Source organism: Mirounga leonina, unplaced genomic scaffold, assembly GCF_011800145.1.
Source record: "Mirounga leonina isolate KUSES-001 unplaced genomic scaffold, KU_Mleo_1.0 Mir_114, whole genome shotgun sequence".
NCBI classification, from domain to species: domain Eukaryota; kingdom Metazoa; phylum Chordata; class Mammalia; order Carnivora; family Phocidae; genus Mirounga; species Mirounga leonina.
This window is the reverse complement of record NW_023270265.1, coordinates 41,926,065-41,945,581: the sequence shown is the minus strand read 5'-3', so window position 1 is coordinate 41,945,581 and position 19,517 is coordinate 41,926,065. Positions and strand designations below refer to the sequence as shown.

Here is a 19,517-nt window from a genome sequence, read left to right as displayed (position 1 = left end):
TGGTGGGAGGTGGCTGCCCCCGGGCCAAAGGACCGCAGCAGTAACAGGCTGTGGGTATAAATGCCAGGAGGGTTAGCTTCGGTGTGTGGCGGAGTGGAACCGGCTCACGCAGAGAACTGGCAAGCAGGCGACCTCCTGGATCCAGGAGGGTTCAAGCCTGCACCCACAGCATCCACAAGCTGCCCCCAGGAAGGATTAGCCGGGCAGGCAGCACGTCCCAACCCAGAGGAGACTGCAATGTGCCAGCGCCAGCAGGAGACCTCTGTCCTTGCCCCTGAATTGCCGAGTCCCAGCCCCCAATCCCAGACAAGCTGGAGAAGGGAAGGGTTTTCTCAAAGGCACACCCAGCTCCCCTTCACTCCTAGGTGTGGGGAGGAAGAGAAAATAGACTGCCTGTCCTCACTCTGGTCTGCAGCCCCCAAGCCCAGTTTTGATGGGGAAGGGGTGACCTTGGAATCAGATAAGAAAATAGTGTTCTAAAGCAGACTGGGCTGTTTTAATGAGGAAAAGGATCTGAAAGCTCTGAAATATGCCCGAGATCTTGTTAAGGGATGGGGAAGGGGTACTCAGCAGAGGCTGGTTCATTCTTTTGACTTATGTACTTACCATCTATTTACTATGTGCTAGTCACTGCCAGGTGCATAGGTCCCTGCACTCGCCAGGGGGTGCGGGAGACAGATGATGGATGATAAACCCACCCTCCCAGGGTGGGCAGTGAAATGGGCTATGGAGGATTTGGAAGGAGATGAAGGGAGGTAGCTGCCTCTCTGAGGAGGGGATCTTGAGCAAGGGCTTGAATGAGCAAGGGAGGAACTCCTGTGACTCTTGGGGGCTGAGGTCAGAGTTTTCTTCCCGTTTCCTACCAGAGGAAGCCAGCCTGGTGGGGTGTCCCCGAGGGTGTCAAAGCTGGTGATTATTAGAATCTCAGATTCCCAAGCCCAACCCTGGGATTTTGATCCGGTTGCTTCGGAGATGGGCCAGAACCTTCCCCAAAGCGACTCCTCTGATTCTGATCATCCGAAGGTCTGAGAACCAGATGGACTCAATGATCACATTTGCTGCTCACCATGTACCTGCTGGGTTGAGGAGGGAGCTGGATTTGAGAGCTCTCACTGTGTATCAGGAGTGCCCTGCTAAGCACTTTGCTAGCATTATCTTTTATCTCTATCTCTATCTATCTATCTATCTATCTATCTATCTATCTATCTATCTATCTATCTATCATCTATCTATCTATCTATCTATCTATCTATCTATCTATCATCTATCTATCTATCTATCTATAATATTTGCAAGAACACTGAGGTAGGTACTATTCTTCTACCCATTTTATAGATGAGGAAACCAAAGCTCATTGATGTTAAGTCACTTGCTTGAGATCACAAGATGGCATGTGGGGGCAGTAAGTTCTGACCCCAGCATAAAACTGCGGCCATACCTTCTCCCTGCAGAGATGAGATAAACACTCACTAAAGCAGGAACCAGCCACCCAAGGCAGGAATTCCAAGTGACAGATAGGAGTGGACCATGCACAACTTAAGACTTTGGAGGGACAAAGAAGCCAGTGAGGTCTGGATAGGGAGGAATAAGGGCTGGATTGTCCCCAGTGGGGAGCTAAGCCTGGGAGAGGAGGAGCAAGCAGAAAGCAGTGCCTGAGAGCAGGGACAGTCGCCCAGAGAGAAGCAGAGACCAGATACCACAGGGGCCCTGGATGGGGAGTGGAGGTAGTACTGACCTTGGTTCCCTATGGCAGTTTGGACCCTCATCCCAGCATGGAGGGAGATAAATGGAGCCTAGGGGCCAGAGTTTGCCTGGAAACAAATATCAAACAGTGTAAAACTAGCGGTTTCATGTTCAGCATATCTAAAAATAGTAGCTCAGTACACAACTAAAACAGAAAAAGTTGTCTCCCTGAGTCTTTGTGATGGGCACTCAGGAACCTGTGTCCCTCTGCCCTCCTCCCTTGCTGTGTTTCCGATTGTTTGCATGGTGCTTGAATGTACTTTGTCTCCAAAGTCCATGAGATCTCAGTAGCCTCATGATAAATGCTTCTGCCAGTTCAAGTGGTTTCTGTTCCCTGCAATCAACATATCCTTGTCTAGCATAGAAATGATGAATCTGGTGTCTGGTCCAGGCCAGTTGAGATGTGGGGGTGGGATCATGCAGGGCGACCTCTATTAGGAAGCTAGAAATTAAGAGATGGAATTTGAGCCATGTATAGAAGACAATGCCTGCTGCTGTGACAGATAAAGCCTGAACCCTTAGTCACTTAACACTCTAGAAGTTTACTGCTTTGTTTACACCGTGGTGTGTGTGTGTTCCTGGTCAGGCATGTTCCTTCATCAGGAACCCAGATCCCTCCGTGTTGTGGCTCCTCCTTCCCTCCTGTGCCCAGCCAGGACTGCGCCGAGCCCGCGGGAAGCACCCCTGCCCAGATGTGATGATGATCCCTTCCGCTCACTTGCCGTTGGTGAGAATGAGTCGTTGGTCACACCATTGCACCAAAGTGCAAGGGGGCTGATGCTGTGGAAAACAGTCTGGGAGTTCCTCCAAAGGTCAAACAGAATTACCAAATGACGCAGCAATTCCACTCCTAGGTATGTACCCCAAAGACTTGAAAACAGACGTTCAAACAAATGCTTGTACATGAGTGCTCACAGCAGCACTGTTCACAATAGCCCAAAGGTGGAAACAGCCCACATGTCCATCAGCAGATGACTCTTTCTTGACTCTATTCTGATTTCTGGGAGGAGCTCCCTGGTCCATTGTTCTTTGTGGCCCTGACTCCAACCACTGGGAGATTTTGCCTTGATCATTATCTCCGGGGCCGCATCTCAAGTGAATGTTGGAGAGTTTGCCCTACTTTGCAGCCGGGCAATTGCACAAGCCGACTTCCTGCCTGTACAGTCTCAGGGCCCCAAGGGTTGTTTAATGCTTGAACAGTCAAAATATTGGCTAGTTTGGGCTCGTCATTTCTTTGGCAATGAAACACATGAAAATTGTAGTAGGCTTCTTACGAGATACCAAAAAAAGTACATTGTGTATGATTTTAGTTATATGACGGTCAAGAATAGGCAGAATGAATCCATGAGGACACCGTGTGTTTGATTGGAATCCCACGGACGAGAAGACTCAGAGGGGCTAAGTCACACAGCCACCAGTTTGAGCAGAGCCAGGACTAGAACCCAGGTCTCCAAATGTATAGCCAGGAAGCTCGTTCTCACACTTGGGTCTCACAGGCAGTTTCCAAATGCAGCTTTTTCTTTTGGTGCTTTTAATTAGCATATATGAAATACACTGCCAATCTAATTTAATTATAATTAGGTAACCAGAAGGCTGATTATGTTGTAAATTTAGATTAAAGAGCTGTTGTTTTCAATTAGGTTTGATTCTAAAGTGCTTTGACACTTTTCCTGGCCTCATGGAAAGTTCATTATATAACTTCCCACTGACTTGCATTTTGCCCAGTCTGGGGTGGTATTAACTGGACTAAGTTTTCCAGGATACCTGTGGTGCAGATTTGGTACCTGGTAACTACCCAGTGGTGGCAAGGGCCACCAGATGCTATAGGGCTGTTGTATCAGGGTACTTTCAGCCGCCTGTAATAAAGGGTCCAACCGGAAGAGCTCAAGCCTCAAGAGGACTTACAGTCTCACACAATAAGACATATGGAGGTATGCAGGTCCAGCGTTGGTTAATTGGCTTTCAAAACATCCTTGAGGACTCAGGCTCATTTCATCTCCCTGCTCTACCAACTTCAGCATGTTGGCTTCTGTTCTCAGGCTTGTCGCTAAGGGGCTATGTGACGGTTGCTGCAGCCCCAAGCTTTCCCCTGCCCCCAGAAGGGGACATTCCTTCCCTGCGTCCCATGAGCCTCCAGCAGCCTTCTCATGGCTCCTTGGCCAGGACTGCAGAGCAGGTCCATCCCTAAGTCGACCACTGTTCCTGAGGAGTCACCCTGACTGGCTTGGGCGTAGAGCCTTTCTGGGAGCCCAGCGTTGCCTGATGCCTCCCAGCAAATTAGTAGAGGCTGTGGGGACAGGGAGTGGCTGTTAGCTGGGCTACCAATGGTCCTTGCCAGAAGCCTGTGTGGCCACACCCTAGGCATACCTGGCTGAACTCCGCTCGGGTTCTTGACTCTCCATCAGATATCTACTGTCTCTCTATTCCTGAGGGCTAAGCTGTGGCATTGTTTGTAGGTGGTGTTGGCAGTACGAGGTATGGTTAAGCAAGAACAAGAATGAAAAAGAGAGGACATTTTAGAAGATGATGCAAGCCAACCAGAAGATGAGAGAGAAGTGCACATAGCCGTGGCCAAGCCACCCCAGTTGTCTCTGGGGGAATATGGGGAGCTCTGCCTTGGAAAGATGGTATCAGAGAGAATGGGTTTGACCTTAAGTACCTCAAGTAATGCTCCCAGTAGTCCTCTGAGGTATTATCTGACCCAGACTCTACTGTTCTGCCATACCAGGCTGCCTCCAGAAGTGACCATCCTCTTGCTGGTGGGTCACCTGAGGCTCCTACTTCCCCCTGCTGCCATGCATGGCCCACTGGTGGACAATCGAGTGTGGGGGACATGTGGATAGTTTCTGGGGTCAAACTCCTCATGCTCACATTCCAGGTCCTCTCACCCCTGACCTTGGGAGTTTCTTTAAGCTCTCTTAGCCTCAGCCTCTTCATCTGTAAAAACTCTATAGCGTTCTTGTGAGGATTAAATGAGATAATCCCTAGAAAATGCCTTAGCACAGAGTCTAGCACATAGCTAATAGGCAATGAGTATTTGCTATTTTCATCACTACTCTTAGTAGCCTTAATATTACTATTATTATTCATGGTATTCTGGGTCATGTGGAAAAGCTGGCAAATGCTCTGGCCATCATGACCCCCATAATCCTTTTTAGCATTGGTGTTAGGGTAGTTCTGAGCACAGAGAAAAGGCAGCCCATGCTGGCTGGAAAAAGCCCCTGGTATGGGCCTGGCACATAGTAGGTATGCGATAACTATTAGTTGCCTTCCCCGCCTTAAAATTATACAAACAGCTCAATGGCCTTCCATTCTCTCCTGTCAAGGCTTCAGAGCGATACTTAAACTGTCACCTTGGAGACAATGTGCTCCAGGAGAGAGGTTTCCATTTTGAATCACTGATGACTGCTCAGGCAACCTCCATTTTTTAAAAAAATCATGTTCCTCAAAATGTTGGGGCATCTGAAGGCATCAAAGTTGAACAATGGATCCCCATAGCTATAAAAGGTTGCTCCAGTCTCAGAAAGCTAAAAATACAAAATCCTCGATGGTAAGTGTCCTTTTCGACAGTCCTTAACGGTGTTTTGTTGCCTTCTGAAATGAATTTTGTTCTTTCATTTGGCAATTAAACACATGAGTAACTGGCTGAAGTCCAGTGAATGGCCAACGTAGATTAGAGTCTCTGCAGCTCTCCTAATGGTTTCCATCTGTGTCTAAACAGGATTAACTTTACAGCTTTTTAAAAATCACTGGTATCAGTTCATCCAGTTTTCCATTTTCCCATTTTTACAGAACAATAAGGCAAAAACATGCAATTTTCATAAACATATACCGTTGACCAGATAATGAAACGGAGTTGCCCAAACCGACCTGTTGGCTGGCAGGATGCACCACTGTGCCAGAGCTGGAAATGTTTGGGTTTAGACTATGAAAGGCAGTTTGGGATATAATGTATGAAAGTGCTGATTATGTGTGAAAAAAATGGAGTTGAGACCCATTTGTAGCTGCCCCTTCTTAAATGACAAGATAGATACTAACTCCTACCAGATGATTGGTGTGGCCTCTAAAAGGCCCTGGCCTCTGCCCATGGCTAATCCACTGAGGATGCTGGCCCCATGATCACAAATCATCTTGGTCCAACCACCTGGCATGCCAGTGAGAATTGCCCAGACTGACTGGCCATGAAGAACCAGGTGTTTCGTGCTCATTGCTGCCAACCACAGACATGCCCACAGCACCTGCCAGTGCTGGCTGATGGCGGAGGGCCAGTCCTGAATTTCAGCCACAGGGAGGGCCTCACTTCCAGGCCACAGCTGAACTGTGTTGGGCCCAGGTGTTCCCTTCCCCTAAGGCTCCACTGGGATTGGATACACTGGACCTTTCAAAGCTGTTTCATCACTGAACATGCCAACAATGACTTTTAATAAACTTCTGAATTTTCATCTCCAAAGTTCCCTGTAACCTTCTCCCCTGCCACACTCCTTCACCCCACTCCTCCTTCATAATCCCTTTCACTGCTGCGTGATCAGCACATTCTTTGATGTATTTTTTCTTCAGGTTTTCCCTCCAAGTCTTTGCTTTAACCCAACATCGCTGTTCTCTGAGCAAAGGTTCTCTGCGACCTCTCAGGGAGACACGTTTCTCGTACCCTGTATTTCTTCGATGGGGAGGTGGTGTCGGCGTCCTCCTTGTTCCTTCCTTCCCCCTTGTGAGCTCCACTGAGGTGCATACCATTGAAGTCGTCCACCCTGCTCCTGCATGGCGACTGTCTCCGGGTTATTAGCACCCTTCACTTTTGTTTCTGGATGACCTTTATCTCTATGTCAACCCCTGCCATCATTCCCATGAGGGAAACTTCAACGTGCATGTGGGTGGCCCTTCCAGTCTTCTGAACTCTTACATCCCCAGCCCCCCGACCAGGCCCAATTCTAATATTTGCAGCAGGAATACAAATGGAGGCTCATCTGTATGTCCCGATATTTAAATGTTATACATCCACCTAACCAACTGTTATGTAACACGTATCCTATTCCCTTTCCTTGATATAAAAAAAGGTACATGTAAAGTTATGGTAAAATATCAAAGATGAGAGAACTGAGCTGCTTTTGTATATGTCTGGGCACTCTCTACAGGAGCTTATTATTTGGATAAGTGATAAAGTGAAGTCATACATAATTCATAAATTATATTTATTCCATAAAAGTTAATTTTCTTGCCTTCATTTAAGTAAATTAGTAATTATGTTGTTATAATCAAGGCTTTCACATAATTTGTGTTCTATTGAGAGTAATGACTAATTAGACAACCTTCTGGGGACATTGTGGTTCTTAGCGTGTTTTTCATTTATTTCAAAGTGGAGAAACTATGTTTGGCTGAGGTTGAAGCAGCTGGAATTGTCCATTAAATTCTTAAAGCAATTCTTGGATTGGAAGGGAACCATGAGTTTACTATATCACATTCATATGATCATGATATATCATGAGTTTATAGCATTTTGATGGGGTTAAGTTGTATATGATCAATTATTGCCACAGAAAATAGGATAAAATATTTTAATCTCATTATATAAATCGCTAATCACCAATATCATGAGTTTCATTGTCTCTTGAAAGAAATATCAAGGTTCATACAGTATTTTAAAGTATTTTCCTTTTGAATTCTCCAATGCTGACAATAGCACTATGTTTTTAATTTGTTAAAATTTTTCTCCAGGTTACATTTTAAGCTGTTAACAGTCCAAAATAGTCTCTATAGAGATTAGTTTGGGGAAATTTTGTATGACTTTCCTTCATAGTCATGCAAACTTTTTTGTTTCCTTTAAAAATTAAAAAAAAATTAATGCTTTAAAAAGTGAAATAGACAAACTTAACTCTGGTTTTCTTTTGTAAGCAACAGTTTATAACAGCGGTGGGTAGGGCAAATACACTTTCTACAAATACATTTTCTACTGAAGACTATACTTCACTCATATCCGAGGGTCTTCTATTGCCTTACTTAACTCTTAAAGTGCATCTCATCTATCTTGTCTAAATTAAATCAAATTGCTTTAACACAGCGATTAACTCTAAGCCCGTGAATTAGAACATGAAAATGGACAGTTGGCACAACTGGGAAATGTTACTTTGTTGTGCAAGAGTCCATTGCATTAATGCCAAGTGGAAGGATTTCAGAAGTTAATTAATTTGTCTTCTCTTTCAGTTAAGTGCTTCTGTTGCTCAAATCCTCCCTGCACTCTGATATATCTCTGTTTTATATGTAGGTGGTGAGCACCACCCAGAAGCCTTCAAGCATCCAGGAACGGTCACTTGTTTTGAGGACGTGGGGTGTAGAGAAGCAATACCAAATTTGGTAATTCAAACAATTTCTACCTTTTGGTTATGACCTATCCTGCTGGTTTCTTAATTAAGGACAGACATCTTTGCAGTAGCTCTTTGACCTCACGGAGACTTCTCATCGATAAACAACTTTACCTTCTCTATAGTCATCTGCCCCATCTGGTCTTTATTTTCTCATCCAGCTTGAAGTCCCTGACTGATTCATCATTTCTATCACTCACCCAACTTTCCTTCCATTGCATGCATCTGATAAAAACCCAGCTATGGATGAGCATGATCATTTACCCAGGTCTGTATCAGAGTGGCTGAGTTATCCTTGAAACCTTTCCTTCCCTCACCTTCAGTATTTAATGCATGGAGTCCTGTCCAGCCTTACTCCAAAATCAATCTGCAGTCCACCACCTCTTTCCAAGCCCACTGACATCCCCCTAGTCCAAGCCACCATCATGACTTGCCTTAAGTATTTGCATAACTCTCCACTTGGTCTCTCTGTTTGCTCTTTTCTTTCCTACGAGGCCATTCCCCCTCAGGGCAGTTGGACACCCTTATAAAACATAAAGCACATCACAGCACGTCCTTACCCCTTTTCTGTTCAAGCAGAAACACCAAATCCTCAACAGGACTTACAAGGACTTGTATAACCTGGCTATCTCTTCCTTTTACCTTTCCTCCATAGGCCATATCCCCTTCCCTCTCCTCCACTTGAGTCTCTTTCTTTAGGTTCCTAGATGATGGCAAATGCCTTTTCCCATGTTGATTCTCTTGCCTGGAATGTTCTCTCCCTAAATTGCTGATTGATGAACTTCTACCCTTCTTTCATCTTAGCTGAAATATGCTTTTTCAGAAAAATTCTCCTTGATCACACAAAGTAAAATGATTTTCTGTTGTGCCCTCTCATAGCATCTAGTATTTTCCCTCACGATGCTTTGCCATACTTCGGCTCATGTGGTTAACTATTTAATACTTGACACTTCAGTGGAATGGAAACTCCACAGGAGGCAGAAACTCTTTGCCTGTTTACTCTCCTAGCCCCAGCATGTGCCTGGACACAGAAAGCTTTGTGAATGACTGAGTGGAAGGGGTAGGCCTGCAACAAGGTGTTAATAGAAAGAACTTTTATTCTATGGCCTCCTTCAGCCTAAAGTCATTTTCTTCAGCTTCTAAATTCACCATGTTTACAGAGAGAATCTACATCATTATCTGTTTCCCTGCTAGGATGGAATTTAGGATTCAGATGCTAAGATGTAAAAGGAAGGAACAAAATCTGTGTGGAAAGAAATACCAAATAGAGAATACTCCCCCGAGTGGCTACACATCTTCACTGTAAGCAGTAATCTCAGTGTGCAACTATTAAGACTTGAGTTATTTCTATGTCTCCAATCCTCTTGCCTTCTAATCGAGATCATTCCAATAGCTTTGCCTTTAGACTTCCAATTGCATTATGCATCACAAGTCATTTCTTTGTCAAATGCTATATTGGTCCATTATAATCTCCTAGGGATTAAAAAAAGCATTCTTTATCCTAATATAGTTTATCTATATCAAAGTCATGTTTTTAAGTTTTCCGTGCTAATGCCTTAATGAAATTAATAGTAAATTTAAAGTAAAACAGCAATTAAATCATTTATATGCTGTATGTTGTCTACCACATCTTCGTTGATTCAGTTCTTACTTGACAACTTAGAAGAGGCATGTATAGCCTGTGGATTTTTTCACATAATTTTTTTTCTTGTCTCCTTTCATCTTCTTGCTCACCTCTGAGCAATGTCATCCTTTACTAACAATGCAAGAATAGGAGGGTAGAATAGATAAAAAAGATGTAAAAATGGCAATAATAAACTTTGCTTTCTCTTCAGGAAAAATGTATCTCACTGTACAGATCATGTTTTAAGAGTTGACTAAAGGGGCGCCTGGGTGGCTCAGTTGTTAAGCGTCTGCCTTCGGCTCAGGTCATGATCCCAGGGTCCTGGGATCGAGCCCACATCGGGCTCCCTCCTCCGCGGGAAGCCTGCTTCTCCCTCTCCCACTCCCCCTGCTTGTGTTCCCTCTCTCACTGTCTGTCTCTCTCTCTCTGTCAAATAAATAAATAAAATCTTAAAAAAAAAAAAGAACTGTTGATATGAGTAAGATTTCAGGTAGACTTCATGTAGTCTTCATGTAGACTTCAGCTAGTCATGCATGTATTTATTCAAAAGTATTGAACAATCACAATGAACTATTCCATGGGAAAAGTGACACGAAGGTATTTAAAGCCAAACAAACACTAATTCCTAGTGACAAAGTCTCTGTGCCTCACCCCCTCCAAGTTTTAACTATTTTAGACAATTAGGCATATATTTATCTAATCAGTGTATATACAATTTTGCATAAATATATTAATTAGGGAGGTGCTAATGAAGGGGGCAGAGTGGAGAGGCTGGGATGAGGTTATGTGGTGGATAGGCTCCAGGAGATTAGGGACTTGGGCCGATAATGGGCATTGCTGCATACCCAGCAACTATTTAAACTTCACCACTGGACCCCAATTTTTGTTCTTGTATCCATTGTTCACTTCTCAACCAATGTACTTAAGGAGAAGCTGATCCCACTCTGGGCTCTAGGGGTGGGCCTTATTTTCCAGGAATAAATCCATACCCTTTTCAGAAATGGCTCTGGAATATGTCTAAATGTCATGTGCATCACTTGTGGAAGGAGCCAATGAGGCACTGAGAGGAAGTTTGCTGAGGGCTTCTGGGAAAGAACTTGCTTGCTCATAATAGAGAGCTACCCAAAGTTATGGGCCCTCTTCTTCTTCTTCTTCTTTTTTTAAAAGATCTTATTTATTTTGAGAGAGAGAGAGATCGTGAGCAGGGGGAGGGGCGAAGGGAAAGAGAGAATCTCAAGCAGACTCCATGAGTTGGACGCAGGGCTTCATCTCATGACCCTGAGATCAGGACCTGAGCCAAAATCAAGAGCCATTCACTCAACTGACTGAGCCACCCAGGTGCCCTGGGCCCTCTTCTAGACCTCTTATCCATGTATAAGAGGGCCAGGGCTGTGACAGCCATTTTACCAACAGCCTGAGGATGAAACTTATGAAAGAGGAGATCAGGACAAAGTCCAATGCAGAAAACAGAGCTGGAGCCCTGGCTGAACCACACCTTACCTTTTTCCTGCTTAGACAGGTTTGGTGTCCATGAATAGCCCTGATTTATATGCAATTTTTACTTGCGATTTGTGTTTCTGGGAGCCAAATGGAACATTTTAATGTACAATATCCCAATTTATATTTTTAATGTTACGTTTATTATTTTTCAAAAAGAATTTGAGAGGAAGGGAGGGAGAGAGAGAGAGAGTGCGTGCGCCTGCATGCAAGGAGAATGGCAGAGGGAGAGGGAGAAGCAGGCTCCCCGCTGAGCAGGGAGCTGAAGGCAGATGCTTAACCGACTGAGCCACCCAACCCAGGTGCCTCTGTTGTGTTTATTTTTTAAAGTTTAAGAATTTTTTTCTGATTATAAAAATAATACACACTCATTGTAGAGAATGTAGAAAACATTGAAAGATACAAAGAAGATTAAATCCACCCATAAACCCATTATCCCTAGATAACTGCTATTAGTATTTTGAATCAGTCTCCTCTTTGTGTATACAAACTTATGATGCAGACTGGCCAGGTCCGAGGACCCCAAGAGCAGGTCCCACACCACCAGCCAAGAGGGTCCCTGGCTTTGCACAGGACAGAAATCAAATGCAAGCCAAGAGAAAGTAAGAGCAGAGTTTACTGAAGACATAGAACAGATACAAAATGTCCAGGAGACTTAAAGGGAGCAGGGGTCTCGTCTTGGCTCAGGGGTCTGGAGTTTTTACTGAGGGTGGTGGTGTGGTGTACGTGTACTCTCAGGCATCCAGGACCTGGTAGAACAAGGATGAGTGCTCAGGTGTCCTCTGTAAGTCGCTTATGCCCTGGAGTCAGGGGTCTTGGCATCAAGGTGTTTGGGGTCAGTGGCCTTGGAGAAGTTTATGACCCTGACTGGTCACTCCTTAGATGTTATGTATTGTTCTGGAAGACGCCAAAGAAATCGTTAACTCTTGACCTTTACAAGATTATGTGTTAAGGCATGTGTAAGGCAGAGGTGCAGTTCCTAGCAAGAACAGAAGCAGGAAAAGGAACAAAGAAAAAGATGGCTTTCCCCACCCCGCCATGGGGTCCCTTTATATATATATAGATATATATCTTACATATATATTATATATATATATATCCTGGTTTAATGAAACTGATAACCTAGTGGGAAATAGAAACCAACCAACCAACCTAAAAGCCAAGCAAATAGATTAATACCTGCAACATGGGAGCTTGCAGTAATTATTGACATGTGTTATAACTGTTCAATGTTGGGTCAGTGGTTGCTAGTAATGTTATTCCCTAACTCCACATCCTAGAACAAATCATCTAAGATTTTAAGTTAATAACTATTAAAATATAATATGCTTTTATTATAGCATATTCTATATATTATACCTATTATTTTAATATGTAAATTGTATTTACATATTATTATATATAAAATTATGCTTTTACATGTGTGATGTAAAAAATAATGTCTCATAATGTCCATAAAAACAACCAGTTATCAATACATACTCATTTGGTTTCCCTTTGGTAGGTGGTATTTCTTTCTTATTTATGGCAAGTTGCACCCTGTTAGTGATTGTTTTGGCCCAGTCATCATTAGACTTTTCCCTAATGGTGTGTTTAATTACAACTAAAACGAATGCCTTATATTGGTCGTTTTGGCAGTATACATACGAAGGGCCCAGTGTTCACCAGAATGTGGGGTAAAAACCTCTGGAGTAGGGCCTTGCTAGGATGGAAGCTGCATTGCTAAGAGAGTACCAATCCCTTAAGTTCTAAATGTTTTCCAATTTCCATTATGATTTTCTGACCCATGAGTTGACTGGAAGAGTAGAAATATGAGGGTTTACTAGCTGTCTGTTGGTTACTGATTTCTAATTTAACTCCATACTGGTCAGAGAACGTGGTTGCTATGATACCAATCCTAGACATTGTAGAGAGACTTGCTTTATGACCTAGTATGTTCAATTTTTTGTCAACTTTACACATATCCTTGTGTATATTTATTCTATGGTTGCTGAGTGCAGTGTTCTATCTGTATTCATTAAATCAAGCTAGGTAATTGTGTTATTCAGATCTTCTAGTTCCTCAAAGATTTTTTCATCCTCTTAATCTATGTATTAGTTTCCTGTGGTGCTGTAACAAATTACCATGAGTGATGTGGTAAACAACAGAAATGTATTCTCTCACAGTTCTGGAAGCTAGAAGTCTGAAATCAAGGCACTGGCAGGGTGAAATTCTCTGGAAACTCTGGAGGAGAATCCATTCTTTGCCTCCTCCAGATTTGGGTGGCCGTTGACATTTGAGTGGGAATGTGGCTCCATCACTCCAGTCTCTGCTTCTGGCGTCACATTACCTCCTGTTTTGTCTTCTTACATCTCCCGCTGCCTTTCTCTTAGGAGGACACTTGTCATTGGTTTTATGGCCCACTTGGCTAATCCGGGAACCTCTCATCTCAAGAGCTTTAATGACACCTGCAAAGACCCTGTTTCTAAAATAAAGTAAGATTCACAGGTTCCAGGGATTAGGACACAGATATATCTTTTTGGGGGCTACTATTCAACCCACTGCAATCTATTAGACAGAGATGTGAAAATCACCTGCCACGACGGTAGCCTGCTCTTCCTTGTACTTTCACGAACTTTTGCTTCATATATTTTGTGACCATGTTATTAGAGATATATTTATGATTTGTATCTTCCTTGTGTATTGAATATTTTATTAGGTAGAAACCTCTTTACCTCCAGTCACAGCCACCCACCCACCTATATAAAAGTCTCTTGATGATGAACTATCGGCTGACGTTTGTCTGTAAAAGATTGTAATTTGTTTTCCTTTTCCACCCTCTTTTTTTTCTGGGCACAGAATTCTAAGGTTACATTTTTTCCACCCTTAGCATTTTGCTCAATTATCTCTCACTTAAGAAAATATTCCAAAAATTTCCCAGGGCCAGAGAATTAGTGTAGTTCCAGGCCCATGTAATTAAAAACATGCATTGCTTCAAAAAATATGTGCCACTAATATGTGGGAGCACTGTCTAGAATTAAATCATTGTTAAGTGACTGGTAAACAGTTGCATTAAGTATAGCACTGAATACAGTGGGGAAAACATATGTAGAGAAGCCCAAATAAATGTGGACACTGAAGTACACCCGAGATAATGATTTTTCAGCAGCTGAAGTGATTTTTCACATTAATCACACATCTGTGGAAATAAAGATTCATTATCTGCCAGAGTAAATAATAACAGGTTTTTCTAGTCAACTTTATCACCAGTAGCTAGAATGAGCTATAAACACAATAAAAACAACATTTGTTCTCCTGTAACATACTATTGCCATAATTTGAGAATGCAGAGAAATTAAAGAAATTATAATATAGTTACATAACCTCTCCTTTTTGCCCCCCCCCCCCCGGGACTCTCACACATAATCTCAAATTTGTAGTCAGATTTGTTGAACACTGTGTGAAGCCTGGCATTTAAAAATTTAAAATTCCTGGCCTCGGTGTATAGAGAAGTTAAGGAACTTGAAAAAAAAAGTCCATGAATAGCTCAAACGCCTTTTTTTTTTTTTTTTTTAAGCCACCTTGCTATGTTTCGGTTTTTATTCTTGGTTTCGAAGGTTTCGGTAGTATGGGCTGAGAGGCCCACCAGCAGACCCATCAAGGGCCCCCTAGGGCAGTCCCACCCTTTTATAATGTGCGAACCCAGGCCTCTTGTGGCCTCTTAGCTCCGTGTCAACCAAAGGCCGGGGCCGCGAGACCCTGTGCGGTACGAAGACCCAGTAAACGCGGCGGGCGTAAGAAAACCACCACAGAGACGGGAACCTGTACCACAGCGAACGCCAGAGGCTCTGGGGCGCATCTTCAGGAACGGGCCAGATTCCGGTCGCCCTGGTAACCAGACACAGAACGCGCGTGCGCAAACTCCCTTGTCACGTGGGGCCGGACCGGGGGCGGGATCGACGCCCGCCCCTCCGGGCCCGGGGCCCCTCCTCTCTCAGCGCGGGGCCAGCGGAGGCGAGCCAAACCTTTGCCCTTTTGCGTGGGGGTGACTCACCGCTCCTGCCCCTTTTTGCTTTGCTTTCTCCTGGCTCGTTCCTCGCACCACGTGCCCTCCTGGCCGCTCCCCCAGCCACCCTTTCCAACCGCCTGTTGGAAGTTGCTGTAAAATGTCGTGAGGGGCGCTGCCGCTTTACGGCTGCCTCTCCCAGGCTAGAGCCCGGGAGCGCCCACCGCCGTCAGCCCTGTCTCTGAGAGTCGGGCCCGCGGAGACGGAGAGACCCGGCGCGCCGCTCCCCTCCCCGCCGCGCCCGTGCCGGCCCCCGGCGATGTGAGCTCGAGGAGGCTGCGGTGCCCCCTGGCCCGGGGTTGAGACGGGCGGCAGGTGCCTGTGAGGCGGGCGGGTGCTGGGGGCCTGCAGGATGGAGGAAAGCATGGAAGAGGAGGAGTGGGGCAGCTACGTGGCGATGATGGACGACCAGAACCACAACAACTGGGAGGCCGCGGTGGACGGCTTCCGGCAGCCCCCGCCACCGCCGCCGCCCCCCTCGTCGATCCCAGCCCCTGCGCGAGAGCCGCCGGGGGGGCAGCTGCTGGCGGTGCCCGCGGCCTCGGTGGACAGGAAAGGCCCCAAGGAGGGGCTCTCGATGGGGCCGCCACCACCGCCGGAGGCCAATGGGGTGATCATGATGTTGAAGAGCTGCGACACGGCCGCCGCTGTGGCCAAGGCGGCCCCCGCCCCCACCCCCAGCTCCACCATCAACATCAACACCTCCACCTCCAAGTTCTGTGAGTCCAGCCTCTCCCCAGCAGCCTTGGCTTTTCTCCTCCCCACCCGGACGCCGAATCCACCCTTCTCGGCCAGCCCCGCTTCCTTTGTTTCAGGCCTGGGTCTCTCCTCCCCTCCCCGCCCCCCACCCCCCCTTGGTGTCTGCGGCCAGCGCCGGAGCGGCCCTGGCTTCTTGGGTTACCTGGCCTAGAGAAGCAGCCTGGTGTGCACACAGCCCCAAGTTCTCCTGCAAATGCGATCTTTATCACAGCTGGCTATCTCGCAACGTGAAGAAGCTCTTCTCCGTTCCCCCTTCAAAGTTTCGCCTTCAGACGTGAGGGGAAAATAAGGCCTTCTGAGTTTCGTTAGGGAGAGTCTTTTTTTTTTTTTGGTAACCAGATTGAACTTTTGTCAATTGTGTTCTTGTGCTTTTAGCTAGTCTGCGTTAAACAGCTCAGGAATTAGAAAGTTGACCAATGTCTACATCTCGTTCTTTCCCTTCTTCAGCGTACACCTTCTGCGTCCTGATAGGGAAATGTAGGAGTTGTTTCTTCGGTAACACCAATGCGGTGGGAACGACATCCGTTTTGAAGCTAATAACGTATACCATTACTTTTCAAAGCCTACACTCATAAGAATAAGCCATTTAGCATGTGTCCAAATCCAAGATTAGTTGAATGTTGAACTTTATGTTAGTGGTCTGCCTTCCCTTAATGTTCAATTGCGAGCAGAAAGATTGAAGACCAAAATCTGTTTTGTAATCCCAAACTGCCCCTAACCAGGAGGTATGCTTCTATAGCTAGGGGAAAAAAGTGCTTTTGCTTTGAGTGGGTTTATTTGGAGGTGGTGGTAGTGGTGAAAAGTGACCATGGCAGCCAGATTTTACTCTCCTATTAATAACTGCAGGTTTTGAATAGCATCTGGTAAAGCAACTGGAGATTTCATTTCTAGTTACTAATTTTATCAAGCGGTACCAGTAATTGTCCAATTAGCTGTGCAGAGAAAATATCTGCCTTGATTCAGATGTACAGTTACAGCTTTACACTTTAATTTTTTTGGTGGGGACAAGCACATAATATCATTTATTTGCCTTCAAGATAAAGCTTTGGTCAAGGACTTTCATGTGTAGGTATGGTTGGTAAGAATCGGATATGATTTTTTTTTTTTTTGTATCATGCATATGTGAGAATAATATAGTTTGTGTATTGAAGTCTATATATAGTGAAACCAGGCCTTGGACAGAGTGGCCAGGTGACTTATCTAAATGCTGACAGAAGCTTGTTTTAGTGCTTATATGGTTCATTTGAAGAGTTCAGAAAACACCATCAAATTAAGAGCAGAAACCAGTGAAATTAGGAACAAAAGATTTGCTGAACCAAAAGATTGTTCTTTGAAGATTAATAAGCTAGACCTCTGATAAGATTGATCAAGAAAAAAGATGCAAATATAAGACTGTTGAATTTCAGAACTGTACCTCTGAAACAAATAATGCAATATATGTTAAGAAAAAAAAAAAAGAAGAAGGTAGCGGGAGGGGAAGAATGAAGCAGGGGAAATCGGAGGGGTAGACGAACCATGAGAGACGATGGACTCTGAAAAACAAACTGAGGGTTCTAGAGGGGAGGGGGGTGGGAGGATGGGTTAGCCTGGTGATGGGTATTGAGGAGGGCACATTCTGCATGGAGCACTGGGTGTTATGCACAAACAATGAATCATGGAACACTACATCTAAAACTAATGATGTAATGTATGGGGATTAACATAAGAATAAAAATAAAAAAAAAAGATGCAAATATAATTAAGGGAAAATGGGAAATAACTACAAGCACGAGACTTTTTTTAAATTTTTTATATTTTTAAAGATTTTATTTATTTATTTGACAGAGAGAGACACAGCAAGAGAGGGAACACAAGCAGGGGGAGTGGGAGAGGGAGAAGCAGGCTTCCCGCGGAGCAGGGAGCCCGACACGGGGCTCGATCCCAGGACCCTGGGATCATGACCTGAGCGGAAGGCAGACGCTTAATGGCTGAGCCATCCAGGTGCCCCAAGCATGAGAATTTTAAAAAAGAATTTTATGAACTATAGGTTAATAAATATGAGAGCCTAGATGAAAAGTATAAATTCTTAGAAAAATACAAACTGAAAGTTGGTGTCAGAAGAAATGGATGGCTTGAATTAATATTTAACAAACTGAAATGGTAAAGACCTCCACTTTCAAAAACTGGGCTGAGATCAGTGAGTTGCTTTGAACTTTAACAATTCCTTTTTACAAGTTGTTCTGGGAAATAGGGAAATAAAAAGATGCCTAGCTCAATTTATAAAGTTAGTGAAATCTTGATTTTAAACCTAGGTAGGGACGATAGGAGAAAATTATAGATGTGTTTCAGTTATTAGCATAGATATGAAATCCTACTTCATGTCTGTGTTAAATCATGATCCATGGAGTTTAAGAATGTAGATATGATTCAACATCTGTTTACTATTAATGTAATTTATCACATTAGTAGGCTAAAGGAGAAAAATCATGATTATCTTGATATTATAAAAACATTCAATAAGATCAACAACTATATATGATAAAAACTCTTAGCAAGCTTGGAATATGAGGTAACCAGATCAAGGTCATTACCAAAAACCTACAGCAAATAATAATACTTAATGGAGAAATTTTAGATGCATTCACTTTAAGATCAGTAACAAGGATGCCCTCTATCACTGTTGTTTAACACGGTAAGAAAAGTCCTGGCTAACACTACAAAGGGAAAAAATAAATATAAGGATATGAAGGGAAGCATAAAAACTCATTATTTGCAGATGATATCACTTATCTAGAAGAACCATTAGAATCCAGAGAAACGGGCGCCTGGGTGGCTCAGATGGTTAAAGCGTCTGCCTTCGGCTCAGGTCATGATCTCAGGGTCCTGGGATCGAGTCCCGCATCGGGCTTCCTGCTCCTTGGGAGCCTGCTTCTCCCTCTGCCTCTCTCTCTCTGTCTCTCATGAATAAATAAATAAAAATCTTAAAAAAAAAAAAAAAAAAAAGAATCCAGAGAAACTATTAGAACTAGTAAGAGTTTAGCAGGGTTACTGGATTGAAGATCAAACTACAAAAATTAGTAGCGTTTACTACACTAGCAATAACCAACTAGGAAAGGTAATCAAAAGTAAATATTGTAATAAATAAAAACATCAAAACTGTAAAGTCTCTAGGAATTAACACAAGAGTACATGAGAACTTTAAGAAGAAAACTTTAAAACTTTAATAAGGAACTAGAAGAGGATCTAAATAAGGAAAAACTTTCCACGTTCTTGGGATATGTTTGTTTATTATTATGAGGGTCATTTTTCTCCATTTTGATCTATAAATTTGATTAAATTGCCATCAAGATTCTAGTTGGTTTGTCGGACAAACAGTAACCTAAATCTCAAATTCATATGGCAGATGGGATAAAGTTTGTGAATAGCTAAAGCAATCTTTAATATTTGTTTTGGTGGAGCTTGCCTTATCAGAAATTAAGATACTGTTTCAAGACTGTAGTAATAAAAACTGTAG

The 19,517-nt window shown here is 43.8% G+C and overlaps 1 protein-coding gene across 1 annotated transcript in view; it reads left to right on the top strand.

Annotated features, from left to right (window-relative positions):
* Positions 1-15,369: 15,369 nt before the first annotated feature.
* Positions 15,370-19,517, top strand: part of CACUL1 (CDK2 associated cullin domain 1) — an 81,375-nt gene continuing 77,227 nt past the window's right edge. Inside the window, exon 1 of the mRNA XM_035030018.1 lies at positions 15,370-15,984. Coding sequence (XP_034885909.1) covers positions 15,618-15,984 — 367 coding nt within the window. The 5' untranslated portion in view covers positions 15,370-15,617. The remainder of the gene's footprint in view (positions 15,985-19,517) is intronic.